The sequence below is a fragment of the Microtus oregoni genome, unplaced genomic scaffold (assembly GCF_018167655.1).
Source record: "Microtus oregoni isolate MIOR12 unplaced genomic scaffold, Mior012 000155F_ref0000269, whole genome shotgun sequence".
Taxonomy (NCBI): domain Eukaryota; kingdom Metazoa; phylum Chordata; class Mammalia; order Rodentia; family Cricetidae; genus Microtus; species Microtus oregoni.
Genome location: NW_024544810.1, coordinates 728867 through 756417, shown reverse-complemented (window position 1 = coordinate 756417; position 27551 = coordinate 728867). Strand labels below are relative to the sequence as shown.

The 27551-nt window shown below is 47.3% G+C and overlaps 1 protein-coding gene across 2 annotated transcripts; it reads left to right on the top strand.

Moving 5' to 3' along the window:
* Positions 1–10834: 10834 nt before the first annotated feature.
* LOC121445074 (APC membrane recruitment protein 1) lies at positions 10835–27072 on the top strand. 2 transcript variants are annotated; one of them, XM_041647067.1, is made up of 3 exons: positions 10835–10994; positions 20848–20990; positions 23624–27072. In XM_041647067.1, exon 3 carries the CDS (start codon positions 23712–23714, stop codon positions 27030–27032), a length of 3321 nt encoding a protein of 1106 aa, XP_041503001.1. In that variant the 5' UTR covers positions 10835–10994; positions 20848–20990; positions 23624–23711; the 3' UTR covers positions 27033–27072. The 2 variants fall into 2 exon arrangements, with proteins under 2 accessions (XP_041503001.1, XP_041503000.1); XM_041647066.1 differs by lacking the exon at positions 20848–20990.
* Positions 27073–27551: the final 479 nt, after the last annotated feature.

Here is a 27551-nt window from a genome sequence, read left to right as displayed (position 1 = left end):
TCTATCAGAAATTGGGCTGCAATTCCTTTGGGCTACATCCTGGCACAAAGTTTCAGGAGGAACAGAAGAGTCTTGAAAGAAGTTGTTTAGAGAGGATTTCAGTACAGCGTAGGTTCAGGTTACTCCTCATTGCTCTTAGCCAGACAGCAAGATTTACAGTGATAGAGAACAGAAAGTGGAGGCAAACTATACTTTAAAAGCTGCAGTTGGCAAGGAAAGCATGATAGAAAGGGGCGTGAGCTAGTTCAGAGTAATGAACAAAGTAGCTGCATATAGAGACAAAGGGGTAGTAACTGTTAAAGCGATTAGTGCAATTAAAGAAAAGCTATGAACTCTGTAGTAAGACAATGAGAATAATGTCCCACCTGCTGGAAAGCTCCAGGGTGTATGAGAGTTATTCGTCGTTGTCAACTCTATTGGATTTGGACTCACACAAGAGGCACACCTCTAGATAATTATTTCCCCAGCTGCAGCCATTAAGACACACATCAGCCCCTGCGTCTGTGCCCAAAAGACAGTAGACTATTGCGTCTCATTCCAAAAGCAGAAACTGTCATCATGATCCACATATTGCTCATTTTGCACACACGAGGAATGCAAGTTACAGGATCATGGATATACCAAGGTTCAAAGATGCTGCTAAGACCAGGTAATGTATGGCAGAGTCAAGTCCCCTGCAAGGAGTTTTATAGAGGCCATTGTATGGATGCCAGCAGGGTGGCTCAGTGGGTAAAAAAGGGGCTTAACACACAAACAACCTAATTTTAATCCCCAAATCTACTTAAAAGTAGAAGGAGAAAACTGACTCCACAAAGTTATCCTCTGACCTCTGCAATTTGTGCTAGGGTACACACTTCACCCCTACAATAATAATAATAAATAATAGAAAAAGTCAAAAACAGGCTATTGTATGAAGCTGTGCTGGTGAAGGTTAATTTGCAATAGAAACACCAGGATGTTGGAGGTACCAATGTGGAATGTCTACCAAGGAAAACTGTAGGCATTCAGTGGAATTGACCTAAAGAAGAGCCAGTAATACGTTGCAGATGGCTAAGGGAAACTACTTGGAGCCCAGATGATGTCATCATGAACCCTGGATATAGATGCGGATACGGAACTACAGGGTTTTTGGTAGTTTCTGTCTTGATTTAGTTCAATATTTCTTCTTTCTCTCTTCCTTTCTTCTTTCTTTCTTTCTTTCTTTCTTTCTTTCTTTCTTCCTTCCTTCCTTCCTTTCATTTTTTCCTTCCTTCCTTTCCTCCCTTCATTTATTTGTTCATTTATTTATTTATTTTTTGACAGGGTCTGTGTAAGCCTGCCAGGCCTTAAACTCAGTAAGATTCCCCGATCTCTGCTTTCTGAGAGCTGGGATTAGAGCCCCCAGATGGTCCAAAATTTCCTTGATATACCTCTGTTCTTCTTTGTCGGAATGGGAGTTTTTTTCTTTGTCACGTGTATTAAAATTATGTGATTAATTTATTTTTACAAGATCTCATAGCTAAGAGCCTCACAAGAGACTGTAGAATCTTCTGTAAGGCAAAGGACTGAGTCAATAAGACAAAATAGCAGCCAATTGAATGGGAAATGATCTTCACCAACCCCACATTGGACAGAGGACTTGTCTCCAAAATATATTAAGAACTCAAGAAACCAGACACCAAAACACCAAATAATCCAATTAAAATATGGCATACAGATCTCATTTCTGTCTTTCCCTCATCTCAACCATCCCATTCCCTCATGTTCTCCTCTCCCCTCTCCTTCTCTCCTCTCCCTTATCTCCCACCCTCCCTTCTTTCCCCACCTCACGCTCCCAATTTTCTCAGGATATCTTGTATATTTCCCTTTCCCAGGAGAAATAGGGATCTAAAGAGAGTGCCCACCCACTGAGACAGTGGGGCTGATCTAATGGGAGTTCACCAAGGTCAGCTGGACTGGGATTGATGGAGCATGTGATCAAACCGGACTCTCTGAATGTGGTTGACAATGAGGGCTGACTGAGAAGCTAAGGACAATGGCACTGGGTTTTGATTCTACTGCATGTACTGGCTTTGTGGGACCCTAGTCTGTTTGGATGCTTATCTTCCTAGACCTGGATGGAGGGGGGGAGGACCTTGGACTTCCCACAGGGCAGGGAACCCTGACTGCTCTTTGGACTGGAGAGGAAGGGGGAGGGGGGGAAGGGGAGGGAAATGGGAGAAGGGGAGGAGGTGGAATAATAAAAAGAAAGAAAAAAGAGAGAATTCTCAACAGAAGAATCTCAAAAAGCTGATAGACACTTAAGGAATCAATCAACACCCTTAGTCATCAGGCAAATGCAAATCACAACTCTGAGAAACCATCTTATACTAGTCAGAACAGCTAAGATAAAAACAGCAATGATAGCTTATGCTGGAGTGTAAACTCATACAGCCACTTTGGAAATCAGTATGGCGGTTTCTCAGAAAACTGGAACCAATTTACTTCAGGACCCAGCAATAACACTCTTGGGCATATACCAAAAGGATGCACACACATACCATAAGGACATTTTCTCAACTGTGTTCATAGCAGCATTGTTTTTAATAGCCAGAACCTGGAAACAACCTAGATGCCCCTCAACCAAAGAACTGATAAAGAAAATGTGGTACATTTACATAATGGAGTACTACTCAGAGGTAATAACAATGACATGTTGAAATTTGCAGACAAATAGATGGAACTAGAAAAGAAACATCCTGAGTGAGGCATTTCAGACCCAGAAAGACAAACATGGTGTGTACTCACTCATAAGTGGGTATTAAACATAAAGCAAAGAATAACTAACCTATAGTCCATGGCCCCAGAGAAGCTAGGTGGCAAGGAGAACCCTAAGAGAGACACACATAGATCCCCCTGGGAAGGGGAAATAGACAAAATCTTCTGAGAAAATTGGGAGTATGGGGGCGGGGAGAAGGGAGGGCAGAAGGGGAGGGGGAGGCGAGAAAGGAAGAAGGGAAGGAGAATATGAGGGGGATAGAATGACCGAGATGGGGGAAGGACAGAAAGGAAGAGCAAGGAAAGAGATATCTTGATTGAGGGAGTCATTTTGGGGCCATCAAGAAACGTGGCACAAGAGAAATTCCCAGGAACCCACAAGAATGACCCAGCTAAGATCCTAAGCAATTGTGGAGAGAGTATCTGAACTGGCTTTGCCTTGTAGTCAGATTGATGACTACCTTAAACATCACCATAAAACCTGCATCCAGCAACTGATGGCAGCAGATGCAGATATCCACAGCAGAGCACTGGGCTGAGCTCCCAAAGTTTAGTCGAAGAGAGGGAGTAGCAAGAATATGAGCAAAGGGGTCAAGACCATGATGGGGATACCCATAGAAACACCTGACCTTAGGTAGTGGGGCTCACTGACTCCAGAGTGACAGCTGGGGAACCTGCATGGAACCAAACTAGGCCCTCTGAATGTGGGTGACAGTGTGTGGCTGGAGCAGTCTAGGGCCACTGGCAGTGGGAACAGGATTTATCCCTAGTGTATGAACTGGCTTTTTGGAGCCCATTCTTTTTAGAGGGTTACCTTGGCCCAGCCTATATACAGGGTGGAGGGCCTTGGTCCTGCCTCAAAGTGATATGCCAGACTTTGTTGACTCCCCATGGGAAGTCTTACCCTCTCTGAGGAGTGGGTGGGGGGTGGGGTGGGGGGAGGAAGGTGAGGGGAGTGGAAAGAGGGGAGGGGTGGGAACTGGCATTGGTTTATAAAGTGAGAAAAGATTGTTTTAAAACAAAAACAAAAGAATTTTTATTTATTTTTTATTGATTTATAAATAATACCATTCAGAATTTCCACTTCCTCCCCTCCTCTCATTTCTCTCCAGCTCCCCCCTCCCCCTCCCCCCCTCCCCCTCCAGGCTTAAGAGAGGGCCGGGTAGCTTGCCCTGTGGGAAGTCCAAGGCCCTCCCCCTTCCATCCAGGCTTAGGAAGGTGAGCATCCAAACAGACTAGCATCCCAAAAAGCCAGTACATGCAGTAGAAACAAATTCCAGTGCCATTATCAATGGCTTCTCAGTCAGCCCCACTTGTCAGCCACATTCAGAAGGTCCAGTTTGATCACATGTTCCTTCAGTCACAGTCCAGCTGGCTTTGGTGAGCTCCCATTAGATCAGGCACACTGTCTCAGTGGGTGGACCAACCCCTCGCCATCCTGACTTCCTTGCTCATGTTCTCCCTCCTTCCGCTCAACAAAAGAACTTTGACGGGCATTGAGACTCTCAGACTATGAGTACTTTTGAAATTGAACTAAAAGCACTTTACGCTGAAAAGTGGCCATTAGTCTCTGAATTTAATGCAGAAGTTATAGTTTGTATGTGAAGTGTCCCCTAAAGTGTTTAAGCACTTGCTCCCTAACTTGTGACACTGTTTTTGGAAGGTGTAGAACCTTTAGAAAGTGGGGCCTATTCAGAGAGAATTGGGTAGCTGAAACAAGCATTCAGGTTAGCTTGATTCCATTTCTTGGCCAAACTTTCTCCTTTTTAGTCAGCACTATATAACTCGCATCTGCCAGGCAGTCCTGCCACTGCAGTCAGGAGCTACCCCTGCTGCCATGCCTTCTGCAGTATGATGGACTATATATACCCTTTCAAACTGGGAGCCAAAATAAAACCTTCCTCTTTTGTTTCTAACACTGTGAACAGAAAAAAAAATCTGAAACAGGTGGTGTCTTTATTAATGTACAAGAGGAAATTAAGACTCGGAGTGGTGGTTAATCTGCCCAGACAGACTGTGCTGCATCTAAGTGCTAGAGCTGTGTCTGTCCTAGTTCTGATTACTATTGCTATGATGAAACACCATGACCAAAAGCAACCGAGGGAGGAAAGGGTGAGTTTGGTTTCTGTTTCCACAGTACCATTCATCACTGAAGGAAGTCAGGACAGGAACTCAAACATGGCAGGGATCCTGGAGGCAGGAGCTGATGCAGAGGCCATGGAAAGGTGCTGCTTACTGGCTTCCTCATCATGGCCTGCTCAGCCTGCTTCCTCATAGAACCCAGGACCACCAACCCAGGGATGGCACCACCCACATCAATCGTTAATTTAAAAAAAAATGTCCGATGTCCAGATCTAATGGAAACATTTTCCTAATGGAGGCTCCCTTCTCTCAGATGATTGTTGCCTGGGTCGAGTCAACAATAAGGTAGCCAGCACAGTTGACCTTTTGCCAGCTTTGACATAAACATAACCTTTCTCATTCATCCCCAAGATCACACTTTAGTAGCATCAACACAATATAAACATTCCAGATTTTACATTTCCAACAGTCTTTAAACATTAAGCACTCAAAAATCTAGTCTCTTTAAAATATCCTGTCTCTTTTAAAATCCAAAGTCTCTGTAAAATTCCAAAAACTCTTTAAAAGTTAAGTTTTCTTGACTGTGAGAGCCTGTAAAATCAAGAACACATTAACAAGTTTCTTCAGGACGGATGAACCAGGGCATAGCCACAATCTGCACAAAACCAAATTCCAACTGTATAAATAACTTAGTGTCCAACGTCTGGGATCCATTCATGGTTTTCTTGGTTCCTTGAAGGGGCTTTGGTAACTTCCCTGGCTCTGCCCTCTGCAGTACACAAGGATTGTCTGCTAAGCCCCAACCGGCTCTACTTCATGCCTGCTACTGTTTGTGGTGGTCCTTCCATGGCACTCACTTCTCCAAAATGCTGGGGTCTCTTGCGGCAGGTGGACTGGACTTTTCCCAATAGCCTCTCCTGGGCTCTCTTAGGGTTTCTATCACAGATATCATGTACGCAGCAATTCTTATAAAGGAAAGCATTTATTTCTGGTGACTTGCTTAGAGTTTCAGAGGTTTAGTCCATTATCTTCACAGTGGGACATGGCAGTGTGCAGGCAGATGTGATTCTGGAGAAGGAGCTGAGAATCCTCCATCTTGATCTGCTGGCAGCAGAGGCAACTAACTGTGTGCCACACTGGACATGGCTTGAACAAAGGAGACCTCAATACCCACCCCCCATAGTGACACACTTCCTCCAACAAGGCCACACCTACTCCAACAAAGTCACACCTCCTAATAGTACCACTCCCTTTGGGGGTCATTCTGCTTCAAACCACACAGTTCCCTTCAGAGACTCTAACCCTGTTCCACAGTGCTAAACCCCTGCTTCTCTCCATGGACCCCTTAATGTCTTCAAAACCAGTACCACCTGGGTGACTCTTACACTACCAAGTTCAGCTTGCCAGCACAAGGTACAACCTTGGCCACCAGTGGAAGACAGCTTCTCTGTGCTGACTCTGAGGAAACAATGGCCAGAAGATTTCACCTTGGTGATGGCTGGTCTTTTCTTAATCACCACTAATTTCTCAGAACCAGCTAACCAGCATCAGTTGACCGAGCAAGACAAAGGTTTCACTTCAGGGGTACTTGTTAATCATGGCTGAATCTTTAGCCCCAGGTAACCAGAATCACAGAGTCTTAATTCAAAATAAGCACCAGTCCCTATGGAGTCTTTGAATAACTCTCAAGCCTCCCTCAGAAGCTTCCCAAACCGGGCCTCTATCATCTGCAATTTTCTCAGCGTTTGGCTTTTCCAAGTTCCCACAGAACTGCTTAGCAACCTTTGAACATTCAGTGCCTTCTCTTGCCCAAAGTTCCAAATTCCTTTCAAGATACTGCCCCCAAATAGCATGGTCAGGTCTGCCACTGCAGTACAATCCAGGTACCGATTTCAGTCCTAGTTAGGGTTACTCATTGCTGTGATAAAACACATGACCAATAGCAAGTTGGGGAGGAAAGGGTTTATTCAGCTTACACTTCCACGTTGCTGTTTAGACCAAAGGAAATCAGGACAAGAACTCAAACAGGGCAGGAACCTGGAGGCAGGAGCGGATATAGGAGTGCTGCTTACTGGCTTGTTTCACATGGCTTGATCCGCCTGCTTTCTTATAGAACCTAGAACCACCAGCCTAGGGGTGGCTCTACCCACAATGGGCTGGGCCCTCCCCCATCAATCAGTAATTAAGAAAATGCCCTACAGGTTTACCTACAGCCCATTTTATGGAGGCATTTTCTGAATTGAGGTTCCCTCCCCTCAGATGATAACATCCTGTGTCAAGTTGATAAAAAGCTAGCCGGCACCAACTGGCACCGCAGCCCACAGCATCTCCTGCACAGCCACTGTACTCTCCTTCCCAGGAAAGAGGGAAATTAGCTAGCTGGCCATCAGTATGTCCAGTTAGTCATGATTTTTTTTTTTTTTTTTTTTACATTTTGCTTCCAGAACTACTTTTCTAGTCTGATTTCAAGCTTGTTTTCTCCATCAGAGTTTTAGCTCTTGCTCAGCCCAGTGTGCCTGCTCACAGTACTGGCATTTCTACTTTGGATCGGAATCTTTCCTACATTTTTCAAACTTGACTCTGTTATCGAGGCCATTTTTTTTCCTAATGTTCCTTCCCAGTTGGTAAAAATGAAATCATCCCATCTGTATTGCTCCAAAGCACCTTTGCCAGATATCTGAGTTAGCTCTCTGATCTTCTCAGAATCTCATCCTCGGGTCCCCTAAGATTACTGTGGAAACTCCTAATATAGATCACTAGGTTTACACTAGAAGTGGTACCCATGGACTACACAGCAGTGGGCACTGTAATCAGGCAGGATTGTCAGAATTTTCATGGAGTTGCCGCCACAGAACTCAGGTTGTCTTCATAGGTTTTTCTTTTTTTTTTCTTTCTTATTTTTCTTTTTGTCTTTGATACATCCTGACCACAGTTTCTCCCTCATCCACTCCTCAGCCCCCAATCCCACCCCCCAGATTCACTCCTCCATTTCCCTTCAGAAAGAAGCAGGCCTTTCAGGGATATCAACCGAACTCTACATAGGTTTTTGCTGGAGCTGGAAAATATTGTGTAGCAGATAGATAAACTTAAGACTTAAGAAAGAAATCCTGCTTCCCACCATTAGCTCCTGGCCTGATTAAACGATCTATTCGCTCACCTTTCAGGCAGCATTCGAGATGGGCGCTTTAGAGGGCTCCTTTGAGAGGGGGCATTTTTATGTTCACACTTCATTTTCCAACTGCCGGGGAGGAGTGATACACCACTGAGGAAGTGTACTATCCCCTCCCATGGTCTTGCTTGGTGTATACGTGGTGTAGTGTGTTGCAGGAATAATAAAATCCCAGAGACAGATATTGGGGTTCAAGCTGAGGATTCGAAAAGCAAAGCAGCCAAGCAGCTAGAGAAATCTTACCTCTACCAGGCCTCAGACAAAGAGGTGATCCTGCAATGTGCTCCACTAACCTCAGATTCCACACTCCAGTGCGTTTCTCTCTCTTCCCATTTATATTCCTCTCTCCGCCCAGCCATATAGCTCTACCTTTCTAGTGCTGGGATGAAAAGTGTGTGACTCCCAAACACTGGGATTAAAGATGTAAACCAACACCACCGGGATCTGTTTCTGGATTGATCTTGTGTAGCCCAGGGTAGCCTTGAACTCACAGAGATCTGTCTGCCTCTGTCTTCCAAGTCCTGGGATTAAAGGTCTGTGCCACCACTCCCTGGCCTGTATGGTATGGCTGCTAGTGTGGCTTCTTTACCCTCTGACCTTCAGGCTAGCTTTATTCAATAAAACACAAATGATATACCACAATTGCAATGCACATGTATTTTCCTCTTAAGACTTAGAAAGTTCATGACCACAAACAAAGGTCCAATTTGAAGGTTCCTTTAGACCTTTTTTCCCCCTGTCTTTCCCCCCTTTTCTCTTTTTCTATTTCTTCTGGTCTCAGCCTAATATCTATCACATCCAAAGATGACCGGTTTGTCAGAAAGTTTCGAGACTGAGAAAAGGCCATGCAGGACTATCTCCTTTGGTGGGAGCAAACACAGCGGTGCCCCGGATTATTTCAAGTCCACAGCCTGGCTGGTTTGTCCATATTCTCACAGCCAAGACTGTCTTGCCTTTTGTTTCCCAGGACTCTGGATTTTAAAACTACCTTTTCCAAACAAAACTCTTGGTCTAATTCTCAAAATCAAAGGTCTGTGTGAAATGTGAGCAGGTCTCGAGTGACAGAGACACAGGTTAGCCGAGGATGATACGAGGTACTGAAAAAGAAAATACGGAATAGCAAGTCCAACAAACAAGAACCAAGATTTTTGCAGAGCAGGATAATAGACATCCAGGAAATGTTATAGCCCAGCCACTCAAACCAGGCTAGGGGAAAGGTTTTATAGAGTAAGTTAACAGCAGTTTGCCATTCAACATTTATTGAGACCCAGGACTAGGACTGATTCACATTGCTAATTTTTCGTAAAGATGTCTAGAATGTCACTGAAGGTCACGGAACATCGTGGGATGTTATAGAATTGACTTGAACTGGCAGAGTTTATACCCTCTTTGTGGAAATGGAATGACTGGCTCAGAAAGGAGGAGCAGATTGGCCAAGGTCTCACAGCAGGTCTGAGGCAGAAAGGAAAGTGGATCCCAGCTCTTACAGCCACGTCAATTCCGCTGCTTCACACAGGCCGTGGCGGCAGTCCAAGCTTACCAGTTCGGTGTCTGGATATTTACAAGGTAGACAGGATCCAGCAGAGCGGCAGCGAACTCTGCGAGGGGCCGGAGCGGGGTGGGGGCGGGGGCAGTCATTGTTCTCTAATCCTTCCCTGCTCTGCAACCTCAATCCACTCCCCCTCCCCTTTTAGACCTTGACAGACTGTTCAAGCTGGGCTTTCTGTGCATTCCAGAGCTGGTTATACAACTGGATTCTTTGTTGTTCCAGCTCACCTGGCAGTGGCAGTTACTAAGGCCACTTAATGTCTTTAGGCTAGTTAGAGACCTAAGCTCAACTGGCTCCCTGCCACATTCCAGACGCGGTAGCCTGCAAGGCTGGTCTGACAGGCCTCCTCACAGTTCCTCACTCTGACAAAACTTCTTTTAGTTTTAGATTTTTTTTTTTCCCAGAAAACGGATCTGCACAGAATGAGACTCCCAGTTGAAGGAGAGTGCTCCGGAGCTCTTGAGAATCAGTCCGTGTACTTTGGAAGGCATGGCATTTGAGTGAGAGTCAAACTATAGAAACAGTTATCTTCTTAAGACAAAATGTGAAAGCTGTCTGGAAAGGACGTAAGTGTGTATTTGAAATATGCCCCAGTCAGTGGCAGTCCAAACATCCTCAGGCAAGCAGCTTCCTTTCCTGGGCAGCACTATGCGCTTTGGTGACTGCTGGAAGTTGACCTCTATCTTACCTTCCTTAAGAGCCCAACGCCAGCTAGGAAGCTGAGGCTCTGGGGAGGCAGGTCACTTTCCTGACAGGTGATTTCCTCTCTGGGAAGGACTGCCACTAGGCCCTGCTGCCACACATAACAATGGGCCAGCCACGGTGCCAAAGGGTTCTGCAGGCCCCACGATCTCTATGGCTCCCCCACTTCCTTGCCCCACTTCTCCCAGTTGGTCTCAAAGAACGTGGAGAAACTCCGTGGTAGCAATCCGGGAGGGGTAGCGCGAAAACACGGGCTACGGAAATAGGAATGCTCGCAAAATCGAAACCGAGTTCCAAGAATCTGGCTATCCCTTCTGGGCGGGACTAGCTCTTTGAGTCGGGTGTGTAGCCACGCTGAAACCCGCCCCGCGTGGGGGCGGAAGTGAGGAGCCCGGGGTAGGGGTTCCGCAACCTCTCCGCCCCCTGCCAATACCACGCCCGGCTTATTTGCATTTAAAGAGAAAAGCACCAAGGAAAACAGTGGGCGGGCCAGGGCATGCCTTCCCACTGTGGCGATTGGATCGCCTGCCTGCCAATCAGATCACGGACGTCCCACCCTGTAACTGTGGAGTCCAGGGTGAAGAGGGTATGGGGGAGCTGCCCGGAGCCTGGAGAAGGGTAGTCGGTGCACAAGAATGCTGTAGCCGTGGTGTTGGCTGCGGCAGGGGCAGTCGTGGCGGCGTTCTCAGCAGAGGCTCCAGCTCAGAGCAGAGCAGTTCAGCAGACAATAACGCGCTGGGAGCTGGACCTGGCAAGGTAAGCATTGAGCACAGCTAGGAGCCATCCTGCTGGAGGTCTAGTGCATACCCGCGTGCTCTGCTTGGGTCGCCTGGAGGAGGGCATCTAGGGCCAGGCTGGTCGGAGTCCTGGGCTCTCGCTGCTCTTTCTTGGAACTTGCTTTGCGTACTGTCCAGTGAGGGACCCAGAGGCCGTTAGTCTTTATGGTACAGGCGATTGTGGCTGGGGGTGGGGTGGGAGGGCCGGAAGGCGGGCGGACTAGCCTGGGCTACACCTCTAGGTTGTAAGGGGAGGCTGGGATGGGCCCACACGTGTTGTTGCGTGGTTCCGGGAGGGACACCACTAGCTAGGACCCCAAGAATGTGCTTGCAGGCCTGGAACTCCTTAGCTTTGTTTGTAGTACATTTGCTAGAACAGCTGTTAGGCCAATGCTGCTCACCCGCGAGGCCTTGCTGTGGCCCCTCCCCTCTGCGGTGTCTCCTAAGGTCTCTGCTCTGCAGAGGAAGCTGGCGCGCTAGCCAGAGCCAGACTGATACTGGCTTTAGGGTGGATTAAGATATCCACGGTCTGTTCCTCCTCAAGGGAGCACAGTTGGGTTTCTGAACTTCCCACTTATCCTTGGAACCTTGGTCCCGTGGTCCCAACCAGCCGCACCCCCTCCTGGGCCTCCGGTTCTCTTTTGGCTCCCACCCCCATTGCAGGCGGGCTGGTCCTTGGGTTAGAGCTGCAAGGCCGCTTTGTTGCCGCCCCCAAATCCCCCCCCCCCCGCGTCTCTTTTCCCTTGTAGGGCATAGGGCACGTTTTTCTCTCCAACCTTCGGTTTAAAATAGCAGTGGCACAATATTGTGGGGGGGATTTCCGCTCTAGAAGCGGAGGGAGGGGGCAGTCATTGTAGTAAAGAACACACGGTGTATGTAAAGCAGACAAATCCTACAACTTCTCAGTTACTTAAAACACCCAGCCTGCCAGACTGCTGTCATTGTCTGCTGCAGACACCTCTGACACTGGTGGCCGCCCAAAGGCGTGACTTCTTCTGAGCTCCCCTTTGAGGGGGCTAAGCTTGCCAGCTGAGCCATGGGTAGGAGGGGAGGCAGAGGTGGCAGTCGGACTAATCCAGCAGAACCATTCTCTCCCTCGCTGGACTCGCCTTGATAAAAGTCTAGTCAGACCTGTCCGCATACAAACATCTGGGGCTCTGGCCAGCCTGCCTTAGTAGGACTGGCATGGACAGGACCCAGGGCACTGCATTGTTGGACTCTGCTCTACCAGAGGAGATTCCAACAGATCTACCCCCCCTCCCCCCAAGTGCAGTATCTCTCATGTGCCCTACGCTGCACCCCTCTGGACTATTAACGCATTCCCGAAGAATAAGAGAGGGGAATTGACTAAGGGACTCTGCAGGCTGGATGTCTTTGAAGGGGGGGGCAGTGAGACCCATTAATTTCTTAGTTAGGAAGGTTAGCATGGAACCTCCTTGATGGCAGCCAGGATGGCAGATACTACACCATTGTCACCCTGCCTGCGCTTCCCAGACCTCAGCACAAACTTCTATTTGCAGCTGAACTTTTTATATCTTAGGTCTGGCTCTCTGCTGTTTTTTGTTCAGCCCAGCAGCCACCTTTCCCACCCTAGCGCACTCTCGCCCAGCTCCTGTCCAAGTCCTTTTCCTTTCAGGCCCCAGTTCTTAACCACCCTTTGCCCTGGGGCCTTTCAGGCTGCTGCTTGTCGCCCCAGACCTCTCTCTTGAAACTCCTCTGTAGTTGGGCTCCTCTAACTGTCTTGTTTCCCCCTGCTAGACACCTAGGTTCTCTCGGAACCTTCAGGGGGTAAATAAAACTTAGCCTACAGCTCTAATCCCCTCAGCTCCTAGCATTAGAAAGCAGTTAATGAATGAACGTTCCAGAAGGACTTGCTGTCTTTGCGGATCTTTAGAAAACACCTTTACCCTTAGTTTGCTTGTCCCAGCCCATGAAACTTAAATATATATATATATATATATATATATATATATATATATATATATAGTGCCTAATGTGGGTGGAAGGGGGGATTGGGTGGCTACATTAAAAGAGAAAGTCATAGTCAGTTCCTTCCATAATAACCTCGGGGTCTGGACTGCTCAAAGCCTGGGGCTCTGCATACTTTTGGTTGCTGATTCATGAGCCTACAGGCAAAGTGCCATGGAAGAGATCCATAGATGCAGTGGGGGTGTCGTCTTGTAAAACAGCTGGGACGTACAGGAGTTTGGGAGAGAAAGAGGAGGCCGAATTAGACAAGAAAGGGAGTGGCTGGCAGGCAGGTTGAGACAGCCCAGCTCAGAGGTACAAAAGAGGTTAGGACCCTGTGGTGGGAATTCCCAAGGGCCAAACTTTGGAATGGTGAGCTAATCTTTTTAGGGGGAGATCATTGAACAATGGGGTGATTAGGGTGTGTGTGTGTGTGTGTGTATGTGTAGTTTTTTTTTTTGGAAGGGGGTTTATTGTTCTTTTGAGACGGGGTCTCACTGGGTACTTCCAGCTGTGCGGGAACTTGTTTTGTCAGCCAGTGTCCTTGAACTCATTGACGGTTGCCTGTCTTGAATGTTAGGATTAAAGCGGTCCACCGCCGTACCCAGGCCAGGAATGGAGTTTCTGAAAGGATTTTGAAATGGGGTCTTTGAACGGGATTGAAAGCATGCTACAAGTGGCTCCCTCAAAATCTATAAATAGAACTGGGGACTGTGCTATCTCCAGAAGGAGGTTCCATACTATCAGCTTCCCTTTGGCCTTTTCATGAGGGGGGGAGGGCATCTTGGCCTAAATACTTACTTAGATAAAGCTAAGAAATATCCTCCAGACCTCTTTTAACCCATTTTCTTTCAGCCCCACAGATCCCTCTGGTCGTAGATGTGCCCTAGAAAGAAGCAAGGCATGCTTAAGGCCACACAGTAATTTAATGAGAAGTTATTGCTCTTGTGTGGTACCCTTTATGGTGTACCCAAGGTCTCCAGCAGCCTCCACTTGACGAACTACCCCCTCCTCCCACCATCCCATTCCTCAAAAGTGAAGGCTGCCCGGTTCATGTGGCAGTGCATCATGGGAACTCCCACCCCTTTCCTATCTGTTTTGCCTCTCAGTCAGGAGATAAAGGCCTGCCCAATGTTGGGGCCTGGAAGTGTCAGGAGGAGGAAGGTATTTGGGAAAAGTTGCCGCCTCAAGAACTGTCCTATTTGCACTCAGAGTGTGTGTGGAAGAAATAGCTCTGCTTCGCTCGGCTAGAGAAATAAGGGAATGAGAGAAACAGCAGCAAGCTTGTCATGCCAGGAGTTTACTTGTAGAACCATTACTCTCTAGGGGTTTTGATCAGTTTTGTTTTCTCTGCCACTTAAATAATTAAAATTCAGGGGAAACCTTGAATGGACAGGTAGCAGTGGAGAAATTCTCGGATATGGCAAACAGGAGCAGATGGAATCAGCCAGTAAAGAAAGGTTTTTATTATGGGTGGTGAAACACACAGACACACACACACACACACACACACACACACACACACACACACACACACACACAGATGCACGCGCATACGTGCGCAGACACAATACACACACACACACACAGAGAGAGAGAGAGAGAGAGAGAGAGAGAGAGAGAGAGAGAGAGAGAGAGAGAGAGCGCAAGCATACAGAGGGAATGAGGGTGGCAATGCAGAGGGGATAGCACAAGCCTAGCGGCTCCTGGAGGGCTTGTGTTTTGTTTTTAAGCCTCTGAATGGTCTTCCTTCCCTAATTTAAGATTGGTTAGTTTGACGAAAGACAGGGGGGGTGTGTGGGGGGGGGTGGAGGGGGGTGGGGGGGGTGGCTGTTCGACCCACAACTGTTGTGTAAACACGTCCTGGTCTGGCCTTGAACTTGTTGAGCCAGTCCCTCAGCAGGGGACCTCTTGCTGGAGAAAAAGCCTGCAAGGCTTTTGTTTTAAGCTGGGCTTTAAGGTCAGGAGGGTGAGCCCCATTGGAAGCTCACTGTCTTAATTACTTAGCCGTGGATCCCTTTGCTTGTCCTTTTGTCTGTCAGGGAATATAGGGAACTGCTAAATCCCAGTCCCTCAGAAGCAAAGACAGAGAAGGGGTTTCCAACTTTCTCCCTCGCGGTTTCTCCTCTCCTTCAGGTCCTGCCTGAAACTGAAAAGGGAAACTCCTGATGTTATCAGTTTCTCACCACAAATCCTGTTTAGGCAGATAAACTAGATGATAAAGTTTTCACCCCAAGAGGAAGTAGTTTATATAGCCTTTCTGAATAGATGGAGGAGGTGCACCCTGTCTCCGAGCTTGCTTTTGCTTGAGTAGTATTGACACACTGGGAGGCTATGCAGACTTAGTCCCTACCTCAGTGGAGACTCCAAGGGAAGGACAAGGATGTGGATCTCAAAGGCCCCGTCCTGATTGTGAACTGAGTAATGATCCCTAAAAGAAATCTCCTCGGGTGGGTGTGGCTGAGGAGTGGAATACTTTCCTTGCTCATAGGAGGTACTATGTTTCTTACCCCAGCACCAAAAAACCCCAAACAACACAAAAATAAAAGAGAAAAAGAAAAACCATCAGGTAAACCTACCTCTAGGGAGAGGTTGTGTCTTGGTACCCTATCTTCTGAACGGAATAAAAGTCCTGTATATTTGGGCAGTGAAGTAAGGCTGCAAAATTTTCAAGGGGCAGGCAGGAGAAGCAGATGGTGAAGGTCAGGCAAAGGGGTTTGAATGGAAGGCCTGTGTCATCTTCAGGGGACTTGGAGTGGCAGCTGAGGAACAGCTAGAGAGAAGGTACCTTGATCGTAAGCAGTCTCATCTGCAGTATCTGTTCTATGCAGAGTAATTTGTTTGCCTTTGTGTTGATCATCTTTACTCCATAACCACAACCCTGCAAGGTAGGTAAATATTTTTTTTTCCCTTTCACAGATCAGGTATGTCTGTCTCAGAGAGAGATTTTTTCAAACCATTCTGCTGTAAGGGGGGAAGCTGACATCACCCCAGTTTCAGGCTGGCAAGCTCCAACTGAATTAGAGCGCACCCGAACCAGCATCCCGAGCCCCTGCTCCATGCTAGATGGGGCAGTGCCGATGAGCCAGGGAGTCCCAGTGAGCAAGCTCAATACGCAGACTGAAGCTAGCCCAAAACCGAGTAAGCAAGGACGAGGATGAGTATGTGAACAAGGATGCTGAGAAACTTGCGAGGGAATCATGGAAACTATAAAAGGCCAGGTTTGAGATTTGTGCTGCATCTGGAGTCTATGAGTTGCTTTCTGGAAAGGAGCCTTCTCACAGCAGGGCTGCTGCCCATTAGCAAAGGGTGGCAGCGGAGTGGGTAAGAGGGGCTCTCTCAACCACCTCCACTGTTCCACCAAAAAGATCCAAACCAGCAGCCCTTCTTTCCCGCCACCAGTATTGACGTCAGGTCTAGTTGGTGAGCTCTAGTAATATACTACTCGAGTAGTAGATAATCTTTTATTTCATTATCTTTTTTTTAACTTTTTAAAAGACAGTTTTTCTGTGTGTAACAGCTCTGACTTGTCCTGGAACCCGCTTTAACTCACAGACATCTGCCTGCCTCTTGTCTCCTGAGTGCTGGCACTAAAGGTGTGTGCCACATCGCCCTGCTGGGAGAAGTCATTATCTTTAAGTAGCTCAAACTCGAAATTGTGCACTTTGCAGCTTCCTAGTTGAGCCTTTTTGGGCCCTTCAAATTTATCTCCCAAGGAAACGGAAGATACTTTCATAGTTTGAAAGTAGTGCTGAGAGCTTTGCTGATGAGGAAAGCAGTTCTGGGCTGAATGGGTAGCACCTGGATTCTCAAGTCAACATTTTTGTTGTTGTTGTTGTGTTTTGTTTTTTTTTTTTTTTTGTGTGTGTGTGTGTACTTGGTAAGGAAAAAGCAGTAGCCAGTAAGGACAAGAAATCCTTCAGGCATAGTTAAACTGAGCTGGGGCAGGGTGGAGTAGGGGCAGGAAACAATAGCTATTAAAGGTGGCAAGGGAACGTTCGCCGTTCTCTGGCCCCATTTTTTTTTAAAAAAAATTATTAGTTCTCTGAAAATTTCATAATGTGTTTTGATTCTATTCACAACCGTCATATTTCTTTAATTGGGGCCCCTGCCCAGTGAAGCAGAGTGGTATGGGATTGTAACCCAAGAGGCCCGGAAGCTAATCGGGTTCTGTCATAATCCCATTAGTGACTTTAGACAGATCTTTCCCCAAGCCTAGGCACACTTCTTTTCTGTGACAAGGGGTTACCATTACCCATTAGCAGGGATTAGGGGGTTGCTGGGAGGGAGCAGTGGAGCTGGTGAATAGGAAATGCCTTGTGTACTGCTCGGTACCCTCAGTGGTTGAAGGATGTCTGTTAATTGCATTTCTTTTGATGATGGCATTTTTAGCTCAGTTTAAAATGTCGATTTTTCTGGTTTGGACTAAGGAACCTAGCTAGAATCTTCCAGATGATCTAGATTGTCTGCTCTCTGAACATTAAAAATTCAAAGTTGGTCTAATGAGCAAGTAAAGCTTCCGTGGCATAACTACATAATCACCAGGGGAAACTGAAAGGGATTCAGACATAGCTGTAGAGCTTTGGAGACCTCCCTAGTCAACCCTGACTGGGCTAGATTTACTGCTAGAGATCGTCCAGTTGGAATAAACATTAACATGATTTGCCACAATGTTTGAGCTTCTGTGGCTTCGCATGCATTGATTTTGTTCCTACAATAGTCTCGCTAAATAGGAATTCTCAATAGTCCCATTTCACAGTTAAGGAAATTGAGTGTCAGGTTGGATATCTTGCTGAGTTTTCCCAGCATGCCAAGCTAATTCTAGCGAGGAACTGTCTGGGTCTCTAGGGGAGGATGCGCACATTCTCACACCTTCTTACCCACTGTGCACTAATATGCTGAGGGACTGGAAACATTGGGAATGGGTCTGTCTTCATGAAGACTGCTTGAAACAGGCCTGGAAACTCTTATGGGTAAAGGTCATGCCTCTGAAGCTTTACCCTTGTTTCTTCCCAGAGTCCAGCCTTTCCTAAATTTGTTAAGCTGGTCTCTTGAAGCTAGGCTAAGAATAGGAACTGTAATGGTTGGCCTGAAGCAATTCTTCCCTGGGAGAAGGGTTTCAGGCAGCTCTGTGGCTGTTCTTCTACTTGGATTTTGAGTGGAGTGGAAAAGAAAGCTGCACTTCCTTAGGAGCCAGTGTCTGTTTGTCCCAGAATTGCCTGAGGTTGGTTCTTGGCTCTTGTGTGGTTCCATTTTCTGCCGCAGCCTGTTCTTTGCTGTAGTCGCAGTGACTGCAGCTAGCAGCCTTTTATCAGGGAGCACCGAGTATCTTGGGAGAGTTCCCAGCAGCCTATCTGAAAAACAGCCAGCCACCCTGACTGGGAAATCTGAGTGTTGAGGAACTCTGCAGTTGGCAAGAGCTCTAAGGGAATCCAGTCCCAGTCGCAGGGAGCTTCAGAGTTTGTCCTTTTGTTTTGAGGCGTATGGGGAAGAGCAGATTAGGGAGCTGCTAGCTATAGGATAGTCCTGTTGCACTCCTTCAAGGTATTGTATGGAACCCAGGCAGGGATCCTGTGAACAGCTTTGGGGGTCATGGTTCAGCAGGGGAGGAGGGCAAGAGAGAGGTAATGATTGATCCTTGCTTAGCAAGAATAACCTGGGATCTGGCTAAGAGGGCGGTCTACATTGGGGTAATAGAATCTCTGTCCAGGGTAAATGAGATATGCCCCATAGTCTCAGATATTAGAAGCCTTAGCTGCAGCATTAAGTTTCCTGGTGAGTCTTTTTTCTTCAAGCTATACGTTTTGTATTTCTTTCTGCCCACACCACTTGTTCTTTTTCATTGTGGACCAGTATAACAGTCATTACTAATAACCACCCCCAGAGACTCAATTTTATGCTACCTTGAAATTTCCTTCACCAAAAAAATTAGTACATTACTCTTTGATTTCGCCTTAGGCAAGTTCTTATGACAAGGGCAGAATACAGCCAGACTTTTTGCCAAAATAACACAGAACTGGCCTCTATCCTAGTTGCTATTGAAGTCTTTGCTTCCCTCTGAAACCTCTTGAGCTGATGTGGGATTCCCCTCTGTATATTGTGAATATCGTTGGTTAATAAAGAAACTGTCTTGAGCCTATAGCAGAGCAGGTCAGAACAGAGCTAGGTGGGGAAAACTAAACTGAATGCTGGGAAAAAGAAGGGTGGAGTCAGGAGAAGCTGTGTAGCGCTGCCAGAGTCAGACAGAACTTTACTGGGTAAGCCACAGCCACGTGGAAATATACAGATTAATAGAAATGAGTTAAATTAAGATGTAAGAGTTAGCCAATAAGAAGCTAGAGCTAATGGGCCAAGCAGTGATTTAAATAATACAGTTTTCTGTGTGATTATTTTGGGTCTGAGCTGCCAGGAATGAACAAGCAACCCCTCAACCAACGTTGAGCCAAGCTTCTAGAGTCTGCTTTGATCTCAGCACTGTCTTCCAGTCTCAACCCACTAAGCTCTGCTTGCAGCATTCAACTGCTTTTCTAGTCCAGAGATGTAAAATCTTCCACATTCCTCAAACAAACAAAAAATAAAAACCCATAAAAAAACAACAACGAAAAATGCATGTTCCGATTCTTACCAGCAGCAGCCCACTCTGGCACCAATTTCTGTCATAGTTCCTTCTTTGTTGCTGTGATAAACACCGTGACCAAAGCAAATATAGAAAGAAGGGTTTATGGTTCCAGAAGTTTAGAATCCATAAAAATGGGGATGACACAGGAAGCAGTCAGCAGGCATGAGAGCAATAACAAGACACTGAGAGGTCACATCTTGAATCTTACACACAAACCTGAGAGAGCAAACTATAAATGGCATGGGGGTCTTTATTACCGCTCAGTCTGCCTCCAGTGATGTACTTCCTCCAAGAAGCCCACACCTCCTAAACCTCCCCCAAACAGCACAGTAATGTGCATACATCTGTATCTATGGGGGATAGTCTCATTTAGACCTGATAGTGACTCTTGGCAGATGGGAGGACTGGTGTGGCTTGAATTCTAGCCCTGTAGCCCAAATCTGTGACAGTGTGGTGATAATGTAGAGCAGTGGTTCTCAACCTGTGGGTCATGACACTTGTGGCTTATCAGATATCCTACATATCAGACATTACAATTAATAACAGTAGCAAAATTACAGTTATGGAGTAACAATGAAATAATTTGGTGGTTGGGGGTCACCACAACATGAGGAGCTGTATTAAAGGGTCTCAGCCTTAGGAAGGTTGAGAACCATTGCTGTAGAGAGTAGTGATAAGTTAGCTTCTACCCCCATGTAGCATGCTGACAAGGTCCAGAGAGACTGTTCTTCAGTGATGGCATCAAGTTTAGATTCTCTTCACCTAATCATCATTGCGAAGAACTGTTTGATTCCCTTAGAATAATTCCCTTTTCAATTGATAAGAACACATACCCCATCTAGATCACTGCAACTGCTCTTTCCATTCCTTACTGCTTGACAAAGCCCAGACCAAATGCCATATCCTCCTCAAAGCATCTTTGCTTGCTTGCTCCCCTCCTCCCTCCCTCCTTCCCTTCTTCCCTCTCTCCCTTTCTCCTCTCCCTTCCTTCCTCCATCTCTCCCTTTCTCTCTTCCCCTTCCTTTCTGTCTTTCTTTTATCTATCTATCTATCTATCTATCTATCTATCTATCTATCAATGTATCCATCTACCTACCTACCTATCTACCTATCTGTTCTTTGAGAATTTCATACATGTATAAAAATGTATTTGATCCTATCTATCCACCACCCACCACCCCTCATCTCCTCCTTCTGGCCCCCTTTATTATCTCCCTTACAGCTTCGTACCTTCTTTGTTTTCTAGTCCAGCAAGTCCAATTCATGCTGTCCTATGCATGTGGATATAGGGCCATCCACTGGAGCCTAGGCAATACACTAGGGGCTGCACTGCTGAAGAAAACTGACTTTCCCTCCTCCAGCAGCTGACATCAGCCGGCAGCTCTTCAGGTAGGGAAAGGAGTTCTTGGGGCTCTCCCTAGTCCACACTGAAATTTTGGCTGGCTTGATCTAGTGCAGGTCTTGTGTATGCAGTCACAGCTGCTGAGAGTTCGTGTGTGACCGCCCTGCCATAGCCAGAAAATCTTTTGCAGCTTCCCTCTGTTGCCTCTAGTTCTTACAGTATTTCTGCCCTCCCTTCCATAAAGATCCCCGAGTTTGGGGGTAGGGAATGTGATCCTGATTTGTATTTAGGGCTGAGCACTCCACCTTATCTTATTCTGTGAGCACTGAGCAGTTGTAAGCCTCTATATTAATTTCTGCCTACTGCAGAAATAAGCTCTGATGAGGTTCACTGATCTCAGTGTTCAAAGATAAGTACTTAGGAAACTGTTCGGTATGAAATCCATTTAGCAAAATAGTAGTAGTAGATTCTCTCCCAAGGTCTATGGTCTTCCCCAAACAGTGATTTTTGGTCAAGAAAACTGAGCCCAGGGAATATTCTACCTTTTAAGTTTATTTCAAGGCTCATTAAAGCCAGCCTGGTCTATATACCAAGCTCGAGGAGAGCCAGAACTATGGAGAGAGACCCTGTCTCTAAAAACAAAAACAAAGAAATGGAGAAGCAGAGGCTATTCTTTAAGGACTACATTGTGATGTATCTTCAGGCTTCTGTAGATAAGATTCTCTCCCTCCTAGTCTGTAAGCTCTCTAAAGCAGGGACTGGGAGTTCCTCTTCTTGGCTTGGCCTGATGGACTGACCTTAGTGTCTGTCACTACTGGATGTTCAGAGAAGTTGAAAATAACACATGAATTTCACAACAGGAAATACATATAATTGCGCTGCTGTCACCTTATCCCCAATATCACAATGACAGTCCTGCTAGTGATGTTCTCATTACAGCATGCATCCCAGAATTCTGGGTGATTGTGTGCTTAGTGGGGAGGGGACTGTCTGTGACAGAGCTGAGTTTGCAGAGCATGATGTCACAGTGTGTTGCACAGAGAAATGCATATCCTGAGAATATAGCAATTCATCTATCTTCACTGAGAAGATCAGATAAGCTTTTCTCTCATCTCCAAACCAGAGCTCATTTTACTCTGGTTGGTTAGCACAGTGTTCTCAATGGAACTTGGGTTGTTACTCTGACGATTTAAGTGTATCAAGTAGATGAGGTACCAGACACAAAACTGTTTGGAAGATAGGAACCTAGGTACTAGGAGATTTTCGTCTAATGAAATCAAGGATTAGCATATAGTTGTGGGTTTCTCTTCAGCCTCAGTGCTGGACTACAGTATTCTACTGCAGATGGCTGTATGAACCTTAATAATGTGGCATCCAGTCCCTGGACCAGCTAGCGATTCCTAGACTGCTGCAGTCCTTCCTATCCCTTTCTTCCTCTCCCTGTTCCTAGCCTCTTGCCCTCTCAATCCCTGACGTTGTTCTGTCTCCCTTTGCTACTGTAGATCTACAAAAGAAGGTTCAGAGAGGGAGGGACTTCCTAAGGAGGGGTCGCCAGATTTTCTGCAGGCTCAATAGTGCTTTAGGGGTCATTCACTGTCAGTCAAAGATACTAGCCTTGTCGGGGACTAAGGGAATGATGAGGCTGGTATAGAAGGCTAACCCTTCTTTTCATTCCAATTCTACTGGCACTTGGATTAGGAAGCCCTGACCAGACTGTCGCAGCTTACAGCAGGTTTATTTAGTTCAATTTGTATCCTAGTCTAGGAGCATGAATCACGTAGGGCTATGTATTTTTCAAGATCAATTCCCAGATTGCAAGCGAGATGGGGACAAAGATAATGAGAGGAACAGAGTAGAAGAAAATGTTTGCTCTGGTAGAATCTGGTGGTTACTCTTGCCAAGGACAAAATTAAAGTCCCTTGGCAGCAGGATAGTCAATAGAGAGCCCGTTCCCAACCTTCCCCTCACTAGTCTCTACAGGGGTTTAGGGATGTGGATCTTGGTAGACCTCTTGGACAAAGGATACTGGAGCCCAGAGGATTCTTTTGCAGATTAGAGCCCTGGTCTGCAATTCAATAGTGTTCCCTCTCTGGACTCCAGAAGGTTTGGCCATTGTCCTAGTGACGACGTTAAGAGAACCTGTGGGCAGAAGATAAAGCTGGAGATGAGCTTTACTTCCTAACCCTGAGAAAAATGTTGGTGATAGCCCAGGCTATTAGTGTTCAATTGAAGCCTGGGGAGACTCAATGAGCACCTTCACCACACACTTTTCAAAAGTTTAGTGAGGTTAGAAGCAACCTTTTTATTCCTTTCCTGACTCCAGCCCAATCATGGATAAGCTTCCTTATAGACAATTGGACTTTTTGTACATCTACAATCGCCTCTGTCAAATCCTCCCCCAGCCCCGTACTTTGAGCCACCTAAAGGTAGAAGACTAATGAGGAGGAAGCTAATGATCGCTGCCTGTTGCTCAGTGTGGGGTTTTTACTGCTCTGGGATCCAGAAGAAGCTAGAGCAGCAAAGCAAACATACCGAATAGTTAAGGTTTTATCAGTGTTTACTTATTCTCTCTCTGGTCCCATTCAATCCTTAGACAATAATCACCCACGAAAAACAAACCTATCCTGTGTGCTGGCTCACCAGTATCTGTCTCTGTCTTTGTCTTCCTTATCTCCCTCAGACCCAGCTGTGATACTTCCTGACTGATCATGGTGTAGCTCTCCCTGAAATCCAAAGGCTGCGTTTCCAGTGGAAGAGCTGTCACCATCATGGAGACTCAAAAGGATGAAGCTGGTCAGATCAAGGGCGCACCGGACTCTAGAGATACCCAAGACCAGGGAGCTGAAAGGGGAGCCAAGAATAAGACAACCGAGACCACAGAAGGACCAGCGTCAGAGCCACTCTTATCCGGCCCAGGTAGGCTGAAGAAAACTGCCATGAAACTCTTTGGTGGCAAGAAGGGAATCTGTACTCTGCCTAGTTTCTTTGGGGGTGGACGAAGCAAAAGTTTTGGGAAAGGCAATTCTAAGAAGGGTCTAAACAAGAGTAAGACCCATGACGGCCTGAGTGAGGCAGCTCATGGCCCCGAAGATGTTGTCATCGAAGAAACAGGCCTCTCCGTACCTTTGTCCAAGTCACCTTCTCAGTTTCCTAGCTCCCAGAGTACCCATGGAGCTTTGGAGATAGGCTCTAGACCTAAGACATCTGGGACTGAAGCCACAGAGAAAGCTGGAGTTGTGCACAAGCCTAAGAAAGGCCTGAAAGGCTTTTTTAGTAGCATCCGCCGTCACCGGAAGAGCAAGGTTTCTGAAACTGATCAAAATGGACCAGGGGCAAAGGACCTTGAGGGGGCCAGATCCCGGTCTCATGAGCAGGTGAGTTCAGCCTCTCTGCCCAGCTCTGAGGAGATCTTCCAAGCTGCTAGAAAGGAAAATGCCAAGCCCCGGGATGCCTCTGGACCAAAAATTTCTCCAGCACTAGAACATTTTTCACCAACTACTGACAAGACAGCCTGTAAAAATCCAGAAAAACTCACAAGGACTTGTGCCTCAGAGTTCACACAGCCCAAGCCTGTTCCTGAAGCTAGTGGCCTAGAGGATTCCCACACTTCAGAAACAGAAGACAAGGTGGTCACGGGAGAGGCAAACCTACCCAATGGCCCTGCTGGAGATCAGCTTAGCCTCCTGTTTGGGGATGTCACATCCTTGCAAAGCTTTGACTCACTGACAGGCTGTGGTGACATCATAGCAGAACAAGACATGGACAGCATGACAGATAGCATGGCGTCTGGTGGCCAGAGGGCCACCCGAGATGGGACCAAGCGAAGTTCCTGCTTGGTGACCTACCAAGGTGGTGGGGAGGAGATGGCCTTGCCGGATGATGATGACAATGAGGAAGAAGAGGATGAGGAGGTAGAATTAGAGGATGAGGAAGAGGAGGTCAAGGATGGGGAGGAAGATGGTGACTTAGAGTATCTGTGGGCAAATGCCCAGATATACCCAAGATCTAATATGAACCTGGGCTACCATACTGCTACATCTCCTAGCCACCAGGGCTATATGCTCCTTGATCCAGTGCAGTCTTATCCTAGCCTAGGCCCTGGAGAACTTTTGACTCCTCAGAGTGACCAGCAAGAGTCGGCTCCAAATAGTGATGAAGGTTATTATGACTCGACCACCCCAGGATTTGAGGATGATTCAGGTGAGGCTCTGGGCCTTGTCCATAGGGATTGTCTACCTAGGGACAGCTATAGTGGTGACGCCCTGTATGAGTTCTATGAGCCAGATGACAGTCTTGAGAACTCGCCACCTGGGGATGACTGCCTTTATGATCTCCATGGTCGAGGCTCTGAGATGTTTGGTCCTTTTTTGAACTTGGAGCCCTTTTCTTCTCGGCCACCCGGAGCAATGGAAACAGAGGAAGAACGGCTAGTGGCCATCCAGAAGCAGTTGTTCTACTGGGAGCTCCGCCGGGAGCAGCGTGAAGCTCAAGAGGCATGCGCTAGAGAGGCTCACGCCAGGGAGGCCTATGCTCGAGACAACCACAATCGGGAATCTTACGGCAGAGATGTCCGAACCCGAGAAGCTCAGGCCCGAGAGGTCCATGCTCAAGAGGGTCGAATCCGAGAGACCCAGGTACGGCAGGAGAAGCCTGTCTTGGAGTATCAGATGAGGCCCTTAGGCCCGTCAGTGATGGGCCTTGTGGCAGGGAATTCGGGAGCTTCTCAGACTTCCCACAGGGGAACCACCTCAGCTTTCCCTGCTACTTCTAGCAGTGAACCAGACTGGCGGGATTTCCGTCCTCTGGAGAAGCGTTTTGAGGGAACTTGCTCCAAAAAAGATCAAAGTACTTGTTTGATGCAGCTCTTCCAGAGCGATGCTATGTTTGAGCCAGACATGCAAGAAGCAAATTTCGGAGGCTCTCCCAGGAGGGCCTACCCTAGCTACTCGCCCCCTGAGGAGCCAGAGGAAGAAGAGGATGAGAAGGAAGGGAATGCCACTGTGAGTTTCTCCCAGGCTTTAGTCGAGTTTACCAGCAACGGAAACCTGTTTTCCAGCATGTCCTGCAGCTCTGATTCTGACTCATCCTTCACTCAAAACCTCCCTGAGCTGCCCCCCATGGTCACCTTTGACATTGCTGATGTGGAACGGGATGGAGAAGGCAAGTGTGAAGAAAACCCTGAGTTCCACAACGACGAAGACCTCACAGCCTCCTTGGAAGCTTTCGAGCTGGGTTATTACCACAAACATGCCTTCAACAGCTATCATAGTCGATTCTACCAAGGCCTGCCCTGGGGTGTCAGCAGCCTCCCTCGATACTTGGGACTCCCTGGCATACACCCTCGGCCTCCACCTGCTGCAATGGCACTCAATAGAAGAAGCCGTTCCCTTGACAACGCAGAGACCCTAGAGATGGAACTCTCTAATTCTCACCTAGCCCAGGGTTACATGGAGTCTGATGAGCTACAGGCCCACCAGGAAGATTCAGATGAAGAAGGCGAAGAAGAGGAAGGAGAATGGGGACGAGATAGTCCCTTGTCCCTCTACACTGAACCTCCAGGGGCCTATGACTGGCCTGCCTGGGCTTACTGTCCTCTTCCAATGGAGCCAGACCCTGATTGGATAAGCCCCAGTCAGTTGGATGAGCCGTTCAGTCAGGCTTCATACGGGCAGGCAACCTGTTGCGTACCTCCTGTGGCAATGGCATTGCCAGGGCCAGGGCTTCCAAGAGCACCTGGAGAGACTCTGTCTCAGCTCTCTCGACCTTCACACCTACCCCTGCCCATGGGTCCTTGCTATAATCTTCAGTCACAGGCCTCCCAAAGTAGGAGGGCCAGGCCTCGGGGTGTACTCCTACCTATAGATGAGCCCGGTTGCCTTTCTGGAGGCAACTCTCTGGCTCAAGCCAAGCCTGTAGGCATCACCCATGGTATCCCTCAGCTGCCCAGGGTGCGGCCTGAACCCCTTCAGCTTCAACCCAATCACTACAGAGCTTCCAACCTTGACCTGTCAAAGGAGAGGGGCGAGCAAGGTGCCTCTCTCTCTACCAGCTACTCCTCCACTGCCATGGATGGAAACCTAGCCAAGTAGTCATCAGTTCCAGAGTGGAGACCTGAGCATGTGATGGGGGTCAGGGATTGGGCAGCGGGGTGGGGGTGGGGGTTGCTGTTTAACTTGAACATCTCTTTGGCCAAGATAAACTCCTCTGAGTTGTCACTTTGTTTTCCCACCTCCCTCTGACATCTTTGGCCAGGTTCAGCTCAAGTACATCTGCCTAGGGAAGCTGCTGCTTCTGTGCTCCAGTTTTTGCTTTGGGGTTTCTTCTGACCCATATAGGGCTTGGGATGCATCCTTATTGCAGGCTGAGCCCCTCGTCTTTTGTCCCTTGTTGACTAATGAACCACTGATGAGCAGCCAATTTTTGCACTGACTCTCACCCAGAGATGGGAGTCTTTCTGGCTATTAGCAATATAAAGTTATGGTACATATCCTTCCTAACCCCTTTTCCGTGACATCAAATGACTATAATCTATTCGTCCCAGTTAGTTATGTTTAGATGGATCAAGTAGCATGTGTCTCGCTCCCTATTGCTGTGGACTTTGGTATTAC